Source organism: Osmerus eperlanus, chromosome 7 (assembly GCF_963692335.1).
Source record: "Osmerus eperlanus chromosome 7, fOsmEpe2.1, whole genome shotgun sequence".
Taxonomy (NCBI): domain Eukaryota; kingdom Metazoa; phylum Chordata; class Actinopteri; order Osmeriformes; family Osmeridae; genus Osmerus; species Osmerus eperlanus.
This window is the reverse complement of record NC_085024.1, coordinates 9,780,913-9,800,027: the sequence shown is the minus strand read 5'-3', so window position 1 is coordinate 9,800,027 and position 19,115 is coordinate 9,780,913. Positions and strand designations below refer to the sequence as shown.

General features: G+C 39.0%; 2 protein-coding genes across 3 annotated transcripts; one reads left to right on the top strand and one right to left on the bottom strand.

Moving 5' to 3' along the window:
* Positions 1 to 326: 326 nt before the first annotated feature.
* Positions 327 to 2,109, top strand: LOC134022978 (tumor necrosis factor receptor superfamily member 11B-like). Its single transcript, XM_062464740.1, has 4 exons — positions 327 to 365; positions 606 to 981; positions 1,262 to 1,444; positions 1,584 to 2,109. Exons 1-4 carry the CDS (start codon positions 363 to 365, stop codon positions 1,889 to 1,891), a joined length of 870 nt encoding a protein of 289 aa, XP_062320724.1. The 5' UTR covers positions 327 to 362; the 3' UTR covers positions 1,892 to 2,109.
* Positions 2,110 to 3,011: 902 nt separating this feature from the next.
* LOC134022977 (protein SSUH2 homolog) lies at positions 3,012 to 13,653 on the bottom strand. Of its 2 annotated transcripts, XM_062464737.1 has the most exons (12): positions 13,396 to 13,652; positions 10,744 to 10,839; positions 9,959 to 10,043; positions 9,519 to 9,648; positions 9,320 to 9,383; positions 9,008 to 9,132; positions 8,816 to 8,878; positions 8,501 to 8,580; positions 5,788 to 5,880; positions 4,918 to 5,023; positions 4,608 to 4,715; positions 3,012 to 4,116 (listed from the first exon to the last, which is right to left on the bottom strand). In XM_062464737.1, exons 1-12 carry the CDS (start codon positions 13,418 to 13,420, stop codon positions 3,982 to 3,984), a joined length of 1,110 nt encoding a protein of 369 aa, XP_062320721.1. In that variant the 5' UTR covers positions 13,421 to 13,652; the 3' UTR covers positions 3,012 to 3,981. The 2 variants fall into 2 exon arrangements, with proteins under 2 accessions (XP_062320721.1, XP_062320722.1); XM_062464738.1 differs by lacking the exon at positions 5,788 to 5,880 and having other exon boundaries at positions 13,396 to 13,653.
* Between the last annotated feature and the right edge of the window lie 5,462 nt (positions 13,654 to 19,115).

The following is a 19,115-nucleotide window of genomic DNA, read 5'->3' as shown; positions in this document are numbered from 1 at the left end:
AGCTATACTGTATGGTTTAAATTGAAAAACGTCCCAAATATTATTATTTTTTACATATAACTTGTAAATATTACATATTTTATCTCAACCACACCTTATGCAAAACAAAATAGTATTAGAAGGAAGTATCGCTACATCCTCTTGGTTGCATTTCAATTTGTTGTATGTGCACACAGACAAACACCAGCTTTCACTTTCCCCTATCCAAGGAAGTGATTTGACCTTTTGGATAGATATAATCCCTTTCACTTCTGTAAATGTGTATTTCCATTTGGCCCTGGCCTATAAAAAACAAAGATGCATCTTAGTCAAATGCATCAGAAGTCACTGTGGAGGACATCCTACATACCACCCACATAAACATGGTGAGTTGAAGATATGGCTTTTCTGATAAAGGGAGAACTCGCTGAAAGCATAAATGCAATGACATTCCACAATACATTAGTCTTCCAATGATGCAATTTATCATAAGTTGATCTATGATGGTTTCTATTTGTGGACGACTGAATTTAACTTTTAATTTGAATAATATCGTATAAATAATAGTATTGTAGTAATACATAATTAAATTATTTGTATTATTAATTTGAACAATTTATCCACAGTGGTTTCTCATTGTTCTGATGTTTACCTTTATGGAGTACATCGGTGGGACTACGAGCTATGAGCACCTAGACCCTGTCACCGGGCAATCAATCACCTGTAATCGTTGTCCAGCTGGATATCACATGTCTGCTCACTGTACCGCAACCTCACAGACAGAGTGCCACAGTTGTCCAACTAACCACTACACGGAGTACTGGAATTACCTGCCCAAATGTCTGTACTGCAGTACGTTTTGTGTACATAATCAGTTTATAAAGGAGGACTGCTCATCAACCCACGACAGGGTGTGTGAGTGCAACGAGGGCTACTACTGGTTCGCAGACATGTGTATCAAACACTCAGAGTGTCCCGCTGGCTACGGTGTCAAAAGGAGAGGTACAAAAGATAGATATAGGTCAAATACTTGAATGTAATAGATGCGTTCACCGGTTTAATTGAAATCAAGTTTACCTCAACTTGAGGTCCTCAAGTATTTAACATTACATAACAATTACGCCTATGTGCTGATTTCTCACACCATGGCTCAATGTGTCAACACCACTGTGAATAACCTAAATACAAGTTCAGAGTGTTTCTGAAATAATTAGAAGTTGAGTTATATTACACTTAAATTGTGTTACCAATCCAGGTAAACAATGTACATTTCTCCTCAAAGGTACCACAAATTCGGACACGGAGTGTAAGCGGTGCCAAAAAGGCTTCTTCTCCTCTGTCTCATCCTCGCACTTGGAGTGTGAAAATCACACTAATTGCGCTTCTCGTGAACTCAAAACCATATTCAGAGGCACAAGCAGGCATGATAATACTTGTGCCTCTTGTGAAAATTTTACTGATGGAGGTAAGCTTCACAAAGATAGCAATTTTGAATTATTGATTGTAACTCAATGTTTATATGGCATTATTAGGGGTTTTGAGTTGTTTGCAAAAATTCTCTCTTCCTCTCAAAATAGACTTTACACTTTTTTCCCCCTGGACAGGTGACATGACACATATCAGAACTATCCTTCTTCACTTCTTCTCTCATCAAAGAATCCACCAACCTAAGATGAAAGAGCTGCTCTGGAGGTTCTTGCTCCCACATACCAATCAGCAGGTCCAGATACAGTTGGACAAACACTTTCCCAGACAGAAAGAGACAATCCTCAGTCTGATCAGGCAGTGGATCAGACAAGCTCCAGAGGAAGACCTCAAGAGACTCCCTGAATGGCTGAGGAAATCCAATCTAAACCACATAGCTCAACGACTAGAGAGGAGGATTAGAATTATGGACCAGCGTTGTCAGTAAGTCTAGTCTCTAGACTAAGACAGTAAAATGTGGCAAGACTTTGTGTTATTACTCTTACTATTGTAAACTGATCAAAGGACCATGTTGACATCAGAACTATATGTTGAATATTGGATACCGATTTTCCTGAAATAGCAGTCTGGTTTGATTGATCACAAGTACAATGAATGTCTCGTGTTTGTTTAGTCTCTAAATAAGAATTTAACATTAAAATACTACCCATGACAAAGTTTGGCATACATTATAACACAAGTACATGTAGTCATAGAAACAACAAGTCACTCCAGTTACTTTTCCGTCCTCTCTATGCCAATGCCTCATCCATATTTAACATCTTCATTTCTGGGATGTACTGTACAGGCTACAGCATCACTCTAACTCATGGGTTTAAGGCTCCACTGCAAACCGCCATTGCCTGCTAACCCAAAACTCTGATTTGAGCCCATCCCACAACTTTAAGCATGAATGTGTAAGGCCCTCTGGTGGCAGGAGTAAAGCAGGGGTTGCAATTCTGATATTTCATGGCTGCTCTGTCTATTTAACTGTGCACATGACACTTCAGAATCAAGTGAATTAAATTGATTTGTATATTGGGGGGTTGGGAAGATGATGTCACTATGACTCGAGGTTCTGTTGACTGTGGCCAGTGAGCATCGACATGTCAGGTGTAACATCCCTAAGCTACTTTAAAACGTATGTTCTTTAGACCAAGTCCTCTTCTGGTGACACTATACTACCTACCCTGACCTTTGAAACTAAACCCCAAGCAGGGCATTAAAGCTTGCTTTCATTCAACGTTGCGCCAAGTGAATCCAGATTGCATTAGGGCACAGAGGCAAAGCAGGAAAACCACAACCTAAACCGTAATGCTTTAACTGGAAGTGGAAGAAAAAAAATCTATGCAGACATCATTGGGAAATCAAGGTTGAAGGCCCAACCTTCTAAGAAAAAGGCCTAGGATAGATAGTATTTCTGTCCAGCCCTTTAAGTGATTTCCGTGTCACATGATTGTGGATCTCTAATTCTCAGTTTCTTATAGAACCTCCTCCAGTTTTTTTAACACATCATCATAATTGCTTCGAAATCTATTTAAAGATAGACTCAAAAATATGCAGAATAATTAGGGAGAACTGAAACAATGTATTTAAATAGCAGGACTTTCTCCTTGTCAGGAAATGGAGGGATGTGAAAGCCCCTGAGGATGCCAGGCTACAGTGGGCCACGGCTGTTTTGACCACCACAAATTCGTTCCCTGGTTATTTTTGACTCTCATCTGCTATGGCACAATCACACTGGTAGCATCTGGTAGCCTTCTTTCTGTGCCAGGAACACTGTCACCAACACTCGTATTTCCAAAATGTTGTTGTAGTTTTTCTGACAAATCATAAGGCTTGATGAATCTGCCAAAAACAGGATACAAACAATACTTGCACTGCTATGAGATAAGGACCCAACTAAAGATAATTTACAGTAAGCAACACCTTTCTAACAATAAGGTGTAAAAGCAGATCTAATCTTAGCATATTTTTTTGGTCTGTCTCTCAACAGTTCCCCTTGTCTCTTAAAAAAGGTCAACACACATGCTGTAGGCCCTTCCTCAATAGGCCCTTCCATTTACAGTACACTGTCTGGAATATTGTGAAACAAGCCTAGGACAAACAATCACTGTATAGTGTGGAGGTAAATATATACAGATAAAGTTATCAAAAGCTATGCACAAAAACTAGTGTTTTTAAGAATGGGGTGTATCTGTAAAATACAGTAAATAAGAATGTTCCAATTCCAATAACAATCTTTCAACATGAAATGGACAGACAATCAAGGCAAATAACAGTGTGTCAGCTTTGATCCAGGATTAAGATCATGTAAGATTATAATCATACAAATGATATTGGCTTTTAAAGTATATAAGGGCTATTGCTTTACTATATATCAATACATACATGTGTTATTGCTACTTTACATGTTGACTAATTATTACCAATAAACAAAAGATTAAGATTGTAAGTTAAGTACATTAAGGACTGCCATATTTGCTTAATGGTAAGCGATTACAAATACATTCTTTATAAGAATTGAAATGTTTACATTTACAAAATACTACATGCAGAGGGATACTTTGCAGTGTAAATCTTGTTTTCAAGACCATAAATGAAGTATTCAAAGTCTTTTCCATTGTATGCATAGAATGCATGAGTCAGGGGCACCAGTTCAATGCTTTGACGCTGCAAAACAAAAGACAAACAAAGGCTGCAGGACAAATTCAAAATCCTTGTTCACCATCATCAATTGGATTCCAAGACCATACTCCAATTGAAAAACTGGGACCAAATCATAAAGATTAAGTAGGTATAAGTAATTGTGTAAAAGCTACTGAATGAAAGGTTAGGTGGGATTTTAAACTAGCTTGTATTTATCCATTTACTCAAGATGAAATCACTTAAAGGCCTTAAGAAAGGGGAGCAGTGGTTGAGGTAGCAGCAGGCACTGACATCTACTGGCCATACAAGGCAATTGCATTTTGGGTGCACATTCCAGTATTAAAGAAAATGTGAGTAGTTCCATTTCATATATATGCTCCATTTGTTAGCTAGCCAATGTTTGTGTGGTACAGACTGTACATATGGCAGGGAGTGTGTGATTAAGAATGTGTACTTTGTGTGTGGTTGAGTGCATGTGTGTGTGTGTTTGTGTGTATGATGAGTTTGCATCTGACCTGCTGTAGAATCCGGCTGACAGAGGAGAATTTGCTGAAGTGTTCCTGGGTTGCTATCCTGGACTGTTCACAGATGTCCTGGTCAGGAAAACCCACAATGGGGTACACCTGAGAAAAGAAGCATTGGTAGTACTGGCCAATACATACTGAATAGACATAAGACAATTTTACTGAAATTAAAATGTAAATGAATTCAAATTTAAAGTCTAGACTACAGTGCAATATTACATGAGAAGTCACAAGAAGACAACAGGGGATCAAAATTAAGGAAAGAATAGATGAGGAGAGGGAAGAGAAGACCGCTCTTTACCAGGAGGTTTTCATCCACAAAGAACGGATCCGCGGTCACCTTTTCAAACTTCTTGAGAGGGAACTCTGGCAGCCGGTCAGGTATGAACTCAAACACATGGTTCTTCCTGTGACAGACATAAAGCAGGAGGGCAGTCAGAACATGTAAGTAAACCACACTTAAGTACACTTTTCTAGTTATCATGATTCAATTAGTATTTCAGTCAATCAATGGTTTACGCAGTGAAATTATTTGTTAGAACAATGTCTGTGTTCATCTTTGGTGGTGTGGTTCTGCTTTAAGAAGCCATCTGACCAAGAATGCAGAGAAAGCTTCAAATGATGTGGAATCTTATCCATCATTAAGGGGCATATATATATCCATACTATAGAACCTAAGGTTAGCGCTGGGATGGAAGCAGCAACCAAACCAGCATGATGAGATAGCAAACACACATCTTGATGGGAAGAAAGCAGAGGCAGATGCAGTAAACTCTAGTCAACTACAGCAGTGTTGGGTGCCTGTGTGGGAATTTGTAGTCTTTTACGTGAATAGACCATCTGTCCAGGCGCAGGGCCTGTAATTGTTGTATTGTACTGAGGATGCAGCCAGTTTATTGTCAGGTGATGCCAACAGCTGACTTTGGCTTTGAGAGTCTTCTACTCAAGCTTGTATTTCATGTTCACATCTTTAATGTTGTCTAGGGTAAGTAAACAGACTGTATTTTGTATTTTGGTGTACCACTAATATAACCTTTTTGTGTTAGTAATTTGTGCAACTTAATTTATCAAGTCAAAGCCACTGCTGTTTATTTTCACTTGATACACAAAGTAAAATCAAGTTCGATCTTGATGAATGTGCTCTTGCAGTTTTATATAATTTGAAACGCACCATGTTACAGTCAGCTGGATGTAGTTGAGGAGGTACTTTTTGCCAGCACAGGATTGGCAATTTCTGTTGCCTTTTCCATGACAGAATACACACCTGGGAGAACAACAGGTTAGACCACAGAGATGGCAGCACTGTCGGCCATTGCCCATATACATTATATACTGTATATTACAGTTTTTCTCAATTGCTTTGGCTCAATTCTAAAATGAGAAGTTCAAATCTCTGAACAATTTGTTTATTGTTCAAGTTTTATTGTCAGGTGCACAGAACAACACAAGGTCCAACTGGGCACTGAAATTCTTGGGATAACGCAAGCAACCTAGCATAACATAACAACACACCAGATTTGAATATCTTATTAATTTAAGCAATTTTCATGTGTTTTGGCACATGTGCATAAGAGTAAGTACAATTGTCTACAATTGGGCACAATAACTACATGCACATGGATGCTGATCAAAACTGATGAGTGGATTCTCAGTGGCATTGTCATACTCTTCACAACTTCTAAACATTATTTCATTGTGTGAGCCATCACATGTAAAATTATTACAGTTTTTCTCAGTCGCTTTGGTGCATTTCTCACATCACTATTTACATTTGCACAACAGTTAGTTCAACCTCCACAAAACCTTCCAACAAATTGCAAGTGCGTTTGGACATGCATCAATTGCTTTCATACAACTCTCTGCTGTTTTATAACATTATCATTTGCTTATGTCATGTCTGTCAAAATAAACTATACTTGTGAATGCTGAATAGTCATTCCATATAAAACTAATAGTCCTCATTTCATTGTTTGAGTCATTATATACAAAACTGTTGAACTAGTTGTCAAAATCTGTCAAGCAAATTTTACAACGTTTTTTAAAATCTTTTTTTTCCTGAAAATGTCTCCTAAATCGAACCATTTCTCTCAGGTGAATCTCAGCTTTCACTGAAGAGAAGGGGTTTGTGAAGTATCAGTTGCAACCAATGATAAGCCACTTCTCTACAATCACTATCAGAGCTGAGTCCCATAAACCCCCACTTTACAAGCACATATGAACCAAGCAGGACATAGTGTGTACCATTTCTACAATACTGTGACACAGAAATGGAAGGTCAGCCTTGAGGAAGAGGGTGCGGGGAGGAAGGGGACAAAACAGGGGAAGAGGAAGAAGAGGCCAAGTACATAGGCGGATCCCTGATGTTGTTGTTGCATGTTGTACTGCAATATTGTTTACCGTTGTGCACAGCTGTACCCAAAGGGAGTTTATATTTGTTATAAATAAGGGTGTATTTTTTGCACAATGCTGTGAACAAATTTGAATTGCAAAGAGCATATGCAGTAAAAATGTGAAACATACATATTCAGTGTCTTGTACTCATTTACCTCCCTATATACAGTAATGTGTAACTTAACTGTATTTTTCAAATGGCTGTGCAAATAGTATATAGTGCTGTCTTGAGCATTTTCAGGTAGTGTCACCAAGATCTGACTTTTTTGCATTGGAAAACATTTACAGAGTAAACTGTCATAATGAAAACATGACAAAGCCATTTGACTATCTTGTTCATAAACAATGGTGTCGGGACTTTTCATCTTGATGACACTGACACTTTCATTGACATGAATACTTGCTTTTGAGGAATGAGTTATCCATTTTGAGCAAGTGACACACTTGCAGGTTATCAACTAGGTTTTGCAGTTTGTACTAATTGTTTTGAGAACTGCATTAACTGTTGTGCAAATGTAAATAGTGATGTGAGAAATGCACCAAAGCGACTGAGAAAAACTGTAATTCAATAGTTCAATAATTCACCTTTTTCTTTCATTTATAAGAAAAGTTGAGAAGGACAATTTTAAGTAAGGAACAGAAGGGTGAAGGCCACTGCAAATGTTACCCTTCTGTTCCACAAAATTGTCCTTCTCAACTTTTTGTTGTTGTAATTATAAAGAAAAAAAGTGCTGTGGTCTCAATGTTTTCCAGAGCTATATGTCTGACAGATTTTGTTAATTGAATTAATAATTTTGCATGTGATGGCTCATAAAATGAAAAAATGTTTAGAAGTTGTGAAGAGTATGACAATGCCACTGAGAATCAACTCATCAGTTTTGATCAGGATGTATGTATGTAGTTATTGTGCCCAATTGTAGACAATTGTACTTACTCTTTTGCACACGTGCCAAAACATATGAACATTTATTGAATGAATAAGAAATTCTAATCTGGTGTGAACAATAAATAAATTGTTCAGAGATTAGAATTTATTGTTTCGAAAAAACGAATTATCATTCAAGAATTGAGCCAAAGCAATTGAGAAAAACTGTAAACATGTGACGATTACACTTATAACAGTGTTTCTCAACTGGTCTAACTTCAGGACTCACATTTCTCCTTGGTCATATGTAAGTCATGACCAGGGAGGGGAGGGGGGGTGTTTAACTTTGTATAACTTGAGACGGCTATCAACTTGGTGTCTCACGGTGAATGCATGAGACTTGGGCAAGTCTGGTAACTTAATATACGTTAGCTTTTTTTACGGACCCGAAGTACATGTCCCTCTCCACACCTGCTTGCGATCCAAAAGTTGAGAAACACTGATTTAGAGAATGTTATAAGATTGTTTCCAAAAATGTTCCAAAAGTGCTTATCTGTCCCACACACACATAGGGGTGCTCATAGTTATCTTACAGTTCTCTCAAGGGCTGAGAGAGAGAGATTCTCACCTTCTTCTGCCCCTCCCGTGACAGCTTCCGCAACGCTTGTTTCTGGTGTACCTGGAGCCATGGCAAGCTGTACAGCGTTTCTTAGAAAAAAGGTTTATCCTACATCAATTATTATCTACTTTTCTCTTTCTTATCATCGGAAAAGGCATACTGATAAAAAGATGAAAAGAAAGATAGACAGAAACAGAGGATGTGTGTGTGTTTTTTGTGTGTATGGGATATATACATCTGGGAGTGAATGTGAGAGAGGTGGGAGACAGCAAAACAAAGTAAAGTGAAGATATAGTGGAAAGGTTGTGTGTGTTACACACTTACCGATCCTTTCCCTTGACAGTGCTTGCAGCGCACTCTGCCAAAGCCGTGGCATCGGTGGCATGGCTGTAACACACGTTGACCATAGAAACATTTTCTGTCACACAACCTTTATTTGAGAAGGGGAGTCAGGAAGTAAGAACATATCCCAGATTGAGAGTTGGGTCCTATTGTCAGGAAGGGACTGTAGTGTACCTTAACAACGGAGGAGTGGGGCACACAGATTTTTTGGACCTCATCTGTGTATCTCTGTGGCGTTATCACAGGAATATCCCAAGGAGGCGGGCTCATGCCATACTGAGGCCCATCCACATCCTGGCCTGTAACAGATTGAGACAGATACTGTATATGTACTGTATGTATGTGTCTACGTATGTATTTATACAGTCTATATATAGATATACCGTATATAGATAGCTCGATAGCTATAGCTAGATAAAGAGAGAGACGGAGAGAGAGAACATAATACCATTATATCAATTCATTTTATATCATATCTCTACATACCACCAGTAAATGGTTGACACTCCCAGGTACTAGATCTAGTCTCTGTGTATGTTTCCAACCGGTACTGCAAAAAAAAAGCATTGCTGCCACTACTAGAGAAACAGGTCATATTCGCCCCATCATACAAATGATACAAAGAGTATAATACTTTGAAATTGATGAGTGTGAAGATCAGTGGTGGAAATGTTTGGTTTCCTACCCTGTAGACCGTGAGAGGCTTCAGGTTTTTGAAGACCAGGTTCCTAGCAGGCTTGCTACTGTAGCACCACTTTGAGGCCACAAACTTGAGCAGGGCTTCTCTTGCCATATCCTCAGATACTGTGGGTACCCTGGGTCAACATCAACACAATACTTTTAGAGTTCCTTTCAACGTCATAGACCTAAATCAGCTTTTACTGCAGAACAATTATTCTGAAGTTACAGTCATTGGAATCTAATCTGAAATAAAACAGTTTCATTATTACAGTAATTTAGTAGAGAAATAGTTGCAAATAATTATATAATTGCAAATACATATATGAGTGATGGGAAAAAAAGTGTTCTAGATATAGGCCTAAGGTTTTTGGAATATTCCAGTTTAATTCATTTTCACTTCCTCATTCCCAACCTGAGCCAGGTCTAACTTGAGGCAGCTCTAACCTGACAATGGGAACAGAGGCATTCCTGTCATTCTCAGGCTGGGGGTTGTAGGCAGGTGGAGGGGGGTACAGCTGATCTGCAGCATCTGGGGAGAGAGGACAAGGCACTGTTATCAGCCACAATATACACATAGAAGAGACAAAAACAGGGAAGGAAGGGAGGATGGATGGAAGCAAGGAAGAAGGCAAGGCCAGATAGGTTGTTGGGAAGTCTTATTGGTACAGTATGCAATAATATTTATAGTGTCAGAAATATTAATCTATCAAGCATTGCACAGTCAGTCGGTAAACAAGTTAAGAACACTTTATTGCTTGCGGCCGCAAGGAGACAAAACATCACACGCCATTGTGCTACAAAGTTTGTCCGCTAGCATGTTGTGCTAGCAAGCTATTTAAACAGAACCGCTCTTGACTGTTATTGGCTAATACATAGGCATGCAAATTTCCCATGGTTCTTCCTTCATTGGCTCCCTTGATAGACCTGGCGCGGGTGTGTGCGTGTTTGAGTGTGTGCGTTTGTGCGCTCTCTGACACCTCTAAAGCTTGACCAACTCTTTTATGGCCTCCCCAGTAAGATAGTGGTCAAGCCCAGGTCCCCTTGTTTACGTAAGCCTAGTGTTACCCAGAGTTCAGATTTGGGGGTACGCCTCTCTTTGCACAGAAAGCCAAACACAGTATCATTTTATACAGAATAAAAGTGTTACATCTTCAATTTTTCCAACAGATAGTCATCATACAGTGAGATGTAATATGACAAATGACAAATAACTGGATAATCTGCCTCACCCTCTCCTTTAGGCTCCTCATAACCTGTCACACAGTCCAGCCAGCCAGGAGGAGGGGATGTGGGACCCTCTTCTGGAATGTTGGGATCGAACTCTCCTAAAGGTGATGGGGTAAATTGATAGACAACCTTCAGTTCAGTTTCAATGGAAACAAGTCAGTGTTTCCCCCACCATTATATTAGGGGGGCGCCCCGCCCCCTCAACGGCACCCCCCGCCCCCCCCCCCCCCGGAAGGTCAAGTAAAAAAAATTAAAAATATATATATATAAATATATATATTTTTTATATAGCGCCAGATCACAAATTAAGTCATTCAAGGTTACCTTTCCTACAAAACATGTATATAGCTTGCTCTTTTATTAAACAAACTAAATGGCCTTATGTTATTTATCTGATTTACACGACGGTTTGCACATATCATTTTAATGATAAACAGCGCTGCTCTTGATGAAGTCTTTTGTCCGTCTCTTCATTAACGGAGTGACTAAGTTCAGTTGAATTCAGGATTTTTATAAGTATTATCAATCTGCAGATTGGGAGAGAAAACCAGACCTCTGACAATAAATGAAAACACAACACCAGGCTTAGGTCTCGATCATTTCTCTCTCATCTCTGAAGGCCAGAGGACCATCTTTTATAGGTCACAAGAATGTAAACATAGATAGTGACAGTCAGGCAGTAATGATTTTACAACAGTCTAAAAGAAAGAAATTCACAGCTCCCAGCCCATGACCACTCTCAGGACAGAGACATCATAGATGGCAGCCTCCCCATATACCCCCATTTGACGAAAAGATAATAATAACAATGCATTTGATTTATAGTGTGCCCTTCATTGTCAAGGCAATCTCGAGGCAAAATAGGTTTGACATTTTTTTTAAGCAATCAAGCAGTAATTGGCAAGAACCTGTGTTGACAGTGGGCTTCTTGAGGAGGGGGCTTATGACTGCAGTTCGTCTTAAGAGACTGAGACAAAGGAGAGGTACTGGTTAAGAGATACTGTAAGTCACCAGAAAACGGATGGCTGATCCTGAGCAGCCCTACTCAAATTAGTGTACATTGATTCATACAGTATAGGGACCTCTCAAAAGAATGCATTTATATAAAATACATATACTTTCTTTGTTTTGTAATTTTCCATATATACAATAATTTATAATATATATTCTCATATCCTATATATATATATATATATATTTATTGTTTTATGACTTTCAATTTCTGTACTATATTGCAATATTTTGGTAAACATACTTAGCTAGATTAAAACAAAAAAACTGCTTGACATATCAGTGATAAAGTATTATTAAAGAGCCTCCTTCATGTACGTTTAGTCACAAAGTATGCATGAAGTATTTACATAGAACACTATTTGGATTACAATGTTGGCCAACATTTAGAGGTCGATCTTTTAAGGCACAGACTTTGGGTTACTTTGGGAGGTGGGGTGGGTGACTTAGATTCTAAATAGTCCAGGCTGTGTTGCAACTTAAAACTGTTAACTTACAGTATTATCCATTCAGGAGATGTTCTGTGTTGTTCTATGCACTGTAGGACAAAGGCCTGATATGTAATTCTGCAACACAACTACAATGCATAACTACCAATTTAAACTTTAAATGTCTTGTTAAACAGAACAACGTAGTAATAAACTAACAACAATGTAATATGTTAGACCTAACTATTCATTCAATTATGTGTATAAATAACAATGTCAGGATAAATAACTAAAAGTGATACCAAGATCTTGATTATGGTAGACCAAGTCACGCCTGTGCGTCATTTGCTACTCAGAGCACCTAAATTATTCCCAAGGGTGCTTTCCATCTAATTGTTTTTTTAAAAAGTAACAAAGTTAAAGGCCATAAAACACTGGTTAGACAATAGCTATAATGGAAGATATAAATATTGTAGCAACAGTTTCCCTGAATAACAGATGTGGAACACGATGGGCAGACTGTAAAAAAGAGAGCTGTAGAGAAGGGGAAACCAGGCTTGATTACAACTCAGACAATGCACCCAAAATACACCATGGCATTCAGCAAGTGGACACAGTATCAGCAACAAATAGCTAAATCTACAGTCGAAAATATCACTGCAACAAGAAGAATGGATACCCATTAAAGTAATCAAATGTATTTCATGGACCTTTGTAACATGACATTGTCTTATTTAAGAGGTTGGTTAATCAGAAACAAACGTTCCTAATTTCTCTCATAAAAAGAAAAAACGTGACTATGAACAAGTGTGTGTCTTGTGACAAAATGTGACAAACTCTAAGACCAAGAGAGACAGGTGTCACATATAGCCTACTAATTACTTGATATCAGTAGAGATGTTTGAAGCAGATTTGTTAAATAAAGTAAATCAAGCATGTGGGGGATTTTGGGTGTCTTTGTCTAAAACTACCACACATACAACCGGTGGAGAAACAGGAATCACTGGGGAATCACATTCCTCCGTTGTCTATTGCAAAGCCAAGGCGAATCCTTTGAAGCCCCTTTGAAAGTCATTATTCTGTCGGATCTGGGGACTGGGAGGCTGTCTAAGTTCATTATCTTGTGGTACAATCAAATACAGTATATTATAGTATGTAAAGCAGGCGTTTAACGTCATGCAGTTTTGACAAAACAGCACAGATATGACAACTCACCCAAGTCTTCGTCTTTTTCGTCCATGGTTTGTTCAGTAACTTGCAATGTTCAGCTTTTGAAAAGCTCAAACAATTACATAATCGTCAAGTCTTCCAACCACGCCCAAGAAAATACAATCAGAAGAATATTCATATAGTTTAGTCAATAAATAAAAAATCTCAGATCACTTGTTTAATGTTAGACTGGACTGCTTTTTTTTTATCGCGCGAAACTTCTAATGTAGGGGGGCCGTGGCCTGCGTCTTTAGGTATGTTCGACTTCATGCAGCGCCGGCGGCGCCTACAGTCGGCTGCAGCTGGCTGACTTGAAGCAGCCAATGGCATTCACTGCTTCAAGTCAGCCAGCTGCAGACAGCTGTCGGCATGAAGTCAAATGTACCTTTTGGAATGTTCCTGCCAAGCGGCGTGACACGCCTTCAGACTTCATACTTTTGAGGAAGTAGTAGTAGTAGTTGTAGCAGAGAATGTCTAATATGGGGAGAACTGCCACTCTCGGGAAACTTCCGGGTTCTGAAATGGTTGCAGTTCCACTCTAGTTCCATATGAGGGCACTAACGAGCGAGTGCAGAATGAATGGAGGTGTATGGAGCTATACCCCTCAAAATCCACTTTTCTCAGGATATAATTTTTTGTCTAGTAATTAGAATTCTGAATGTGAAAGGGGAGGCAAAAAAAATACACACTGCTGGGTGTTAGACTTTTAGGGTTACGGTTAGGGCTAACCCTAACCCTTAAAGATCCTGTAAAGTGGAATTAAAAACGGCAGAGACAGCAGACAGTGAGCTCTCCAACTACTTCTAGCACATTAGCTACCATTTCACCAAAATACCATCATTCTACACCGAGTAGCCTAATATCAAGTTAGCGGTTTGCACTAATTATAGCAGAGATACCTCTGGAAAAGTTATCTAGTAGCAGTCTTCCCATCTCTGAATAATTCATTTGTTTTGTTGTTAAAAAATCGATCACAAACCTTGAACATCATTATAACAAGCACACATAACTGAGTGATGAGCTGCTGGCGGCGGTGGATGGTCCAGGTGCGACCGGAGGATGAACGGCCGGGGGGGCGATGCTCGGTACGGCTCCACGCTGCAAGAGAAGCCGTGTGTTGGTGAACCCCGTCTGTCTCTGGTCCATGTTAAAACTGTCCGCCGTGAAATGGTCAGTGGCGCAGAGGCGGGTGTTGGAGTTTATCCGAAGCTTTCCATGAGCGTGGCTCTTCACAAAATCTATCCACCTATTTTTCCTTTCATTATCAACAGCGAACTTAAATGGCGTTGCAGCGCAGCTGTTCTTGCATCCAGGGAAGATGCAGTTGCGGGTGGTGGGAGACATCCTGAAGCTAGCTAGCTAGCTGATGTAGGCTACAATAACATTACAGCAGGAGGAGCCATTCAGTGATCTGACGTAGATGGGGCGAAATGACGTAGATAGGGCATTTTTTGGCTCCGCCCATTAAAACCTGATCTGTAAACGGAAGAGAAACTGTTCTTCGGTTTAACTCCACATTTCAGTGCGACAAAGTATTAGCGCTTTGCACATGCTTTCAGGAACTCATTTCACACGTATATAAAGTACTTAGAAGCCAAACATGGAATTTACTTTACAGGATCTTTAAACATGCTCTGGTTGTAGCCTACAGTGAAAATGTGTTTTCCACTAGATGGCAGGAAAATCAAATGTTTCTGACTTGATCAGAAATTACACCGTTTGAGAAAAACATGAGACCACTTTGATCAGATTAACAGACATAAACCTGACTGTCATTAGGCCTAACAACTCAAAGAAAAATAATGCAATAGCTTTTGTTGTATATGATTTGTACCTGGTCTCAATGTTTATTTTATGTTTGTGTATACACAAACATAAAATAAACATTGAAGGCCATTTGCTTTATTATTTATTATTTTATCATGTGACTTTCTCTTAATAATAACGTTGACTAGTAGGCTACATGTCATGGGTGAATGCTTTTAAATATATATTTTCACGGCCAACCAACAGTAGGCTACAACTGGATCTGATCTGGTACATCTGTGTACCACAGTTAATATTTGGGTGTGCTCAAGCCTTCGGCGAGAGCACAACCTTTGTTCTCTCACATATATATTATTGGGTGTGCTCAAGCCTTCGGCGAGAGCACAACCTTTGTTCTCTCACATATATATTATTATTATTATTTTTATTTCTTTTTGCCCCCCTAAAACTCAGTCAATATTTGGCCTACATAGACAACGTAGGTGTCAAAAGTTTCGTCTTGGTAGCGATTGAGTTGCTTGTATTGGGATTTACGTTCCGTTGCACGGTTTAAGTAGAAATGACGTTTTTGTGTCGAAAAGTGAAGCTAACGGTGGCTAACTTGCTAACCACAGTCAATGACGCTACTTACGTCACTAACGTCACGAAAACTCGCGTGACTACCTCTAGCAGAATATTAGTTTAGCAGCTCGTTAACTTCTGGGAGATAGCTAGGCTAACTATAGCTTTACTGCAAGGCAGCTGCAGAAACCCCACAAGCAAAGAGGCCAGGTGATAACTATTTACTAATTTTACTTTGTGATATGACACACAATTGTGATGTGTAATGTACAATATAAGCTGATATTATTAAGGAAGTACATCTACTTTCGGAAACAGTAGTCTACTATGTCACTGAAGTATTAGCATCATGACATTAGCCTGTGTTGCCCGGGCAACACATACTACAGTGGTCTATGATGCATCTGTTTTCAATCGTTAAAATAAACATTCCTCACAAATACATTTTCGTTGTAGGATTTATTATGACATTACATTACAAGTAAACAATTTGTGGGTGAAATTATAATTACCTGTGGTTTCAAACCAGTGTTGCTCACTGCAACGCTGTAGCCTACCCGAGACACTACAAAAACATCTACAGCTGTACAGTAGGAAGTCAAACGGCGACAGAACATGTTCGGCACTCCCCTTACTTAAACCAAAAGTCTATCTAACTACTAACCTTAACTTCATTGCCACAGCCTAAACTTTGTCAATCTGTTCATGAAAATAATTAATTTCAGCCTAAACCGTACAACGGAACGTTAAATCCAATTCAACCAACGCAATCGCTACCAAGACGAACGAACACAGGAGTAGTCTAGTACTGTACCGTAGTACCGGGGCAGCTTCTCCACACAGGGCTATATCGCACTTGGCGTTGTTACTGACAATGATCGCTACCACTGAGCTTTTTATGAAAGCGATTTTCCACTAAATAAATGTCAAGCTTATTTACGTTTTTGGGGGCATATTTTCAGTTAGCAGATGGTACTGTTTGAATCGCGATTCCATCTTCTACTGCCGGTAACGTCGTAGAATAATCTTCAAAGGGGGTTCTTTATTCATGAATGAATGCAATATGAGTAGACTAAATTCCTTAAAATATCACGAGAAGGGAAAAACTTAAAAGGACGTTTAAGTCATAGAGATTAGGTCAATTTTTACACCGCTCTGCCAAATGTATTCGTTTTGATTCAACGATGAGGCTGCCTCTTGCAGGGGAAATGAGAAGACATCTATTTAATTCTACACTTCACTCGTATTTTCAGTTGTAAATGAGCAGCAAAAAAAAAAGCTTTTAAATCTATGTAATCTTTATAAATAATAAGTATGCATTTTTATATAAAATATACAGAAATATCAGTTGTAAAAATGTCATTCAAAAACGGACCCCTGTGCAATCGACGCAAGCAAGCACACCCTACAATTTCCCCAGAAATTGTACCCTCTCTAGTTATTATTATTATTATTTTTATTTCTTTTTGCCCCCCTAAAACTCAGTCAATATTTGGCCTACATAGACAACGTAGGTGTCAAAAGTTTCGTCTTGGTAGCGATTGAGTTGCTTCTATTGGAATTTACGTTCCGTTGCATGGTTTAGGCTGAAGTTAAGTTTTTGTGGCGAAAAGTGAAGCTAACGGTGGCTAATTTGCTAGCCACAGTCACTGACGTTACTAACGTCACTACGTCACTAACGTCACGAAAACACGTGTGACTACCTTTGGCAGAACATTCGTTTCACATCTGTTAACTTGGGGGATAGCTAGGCTAACTATAGCTTTACTGCAAGGCAGCTGCAGGAACGCCACAAGCAAAGAGGCCAGGGTGATAACTATTTACTCATTTTACTTTGTGATATGACACACAATTGTCATGTGTAATGTAAAGTATAAGCTGATATTATTAAGGAAGTACATCTACTTTCGGAAACAGTAGTCTACTATTTCACTGAAGTATTAGCATCATGACATTAGCCTGTGTTGCCCGGGCAACACATACTACAGTGGTCTATGATGTAGCGTTATCTGTTTTCAATCGTTAAAATAAACATTCCTCACATATACATTTTCGTTGTAGGATTTATTCTGACATTAGTAAACGATTTGTTGGTGAAATTACCATTACCTGTGGTTTCAAACCAGTGTAGCTCACTGCAACGCTGTTGCTTACGCGAGACACACTACAAAAACATCTACACTACACAGCTGTTTAGGAAGTCAAACGGCGACAGAACATGTTCGGCACTCCCCTTACTTAAATCAAAAGTCTATCTAACTACTAACCTGAACTTCATTGCCACAGCCTAAACGTTGTCAATCTGTTCATGAAAATAATTAATTTCAGCTTAAACCGTACAACGGAACGTTAAATCCAATTCAACCAATGCAATCGCTACCAAGACGAACACAGCAGTAGTCTAGTACTGTACCGTAGTAGTACAATTTACCGGGGCAGCTTCTCCACACAGGGCTATATCGCATTTTCCCCAGAAATTGTACCCTCTCTAGTTAGGTTCCTCCGGTAGGAGGGAACCTATTGTTATTGTTGGTATTCTTATTATTATTTTTCTTCTCCTTGCGCCCCAATATCTCAAAAAGTCCCTTGTCATAAATTTTCTAATTTGGCACATTGATACTACATCCAAGTGGGTACCCCCACACCAAATATGGGCCACATTCGACCATAGTGGGCGCCACAGGCCACGCCCAAAAGTCCGATTTTCAAAGTGATGGCATTTCCACCCCATTGCTCCAATTCTTCTGAAACGTGGTGGGCATGCCTCCTTTTTCATGAGGAACAAAAAAGCCTCAAGGACCCATAAGGTCCGCCATGATGGATTTTCCTGTACTGTGATAATTTGGGAAAACTTTCAAAATTCCTCTTCTCTTGAACCAAAGGTGAAATTGACTTGAAATTTGGTACAGATATGTATCATTGACGTATTTAAAAACGTTACTTAAGGCAATTGAATCAAGTACAAAATTGCTGAAATGGGTGTATTTATGTAAATGTCCACATTGCCTCAATATGTTTGTGTCACTAAATCAAATGTATTTTTGAAGGATGTTTCAAACCTAATAAGCTTTAAGGTGACATGCCTCTGAAGTACCATGCAAAGTTTCACCTTGATATGTCAAAATATGACTGAATTACAGAACTTCGACCAAATCTGACAATGCTCGCCATTGGAGAAACAGCTTTTTTTAATTATCCAGTTATTGAACTTTGTGTATTCCATGCCTGGGAATGGCTCAATTGGCTGAGATGTTGTGCTGGTAATCAAGGTTCAATACCAGTCAGAGGCATAGTTTTTAATTTTTTATTCTGACCAAACGGTTTCTAGTCTCCCGATAAATCCTCCGGTTGTAAAACATAGCAATGCGTGTTTATTTGAGCCCATCACAACACATCTG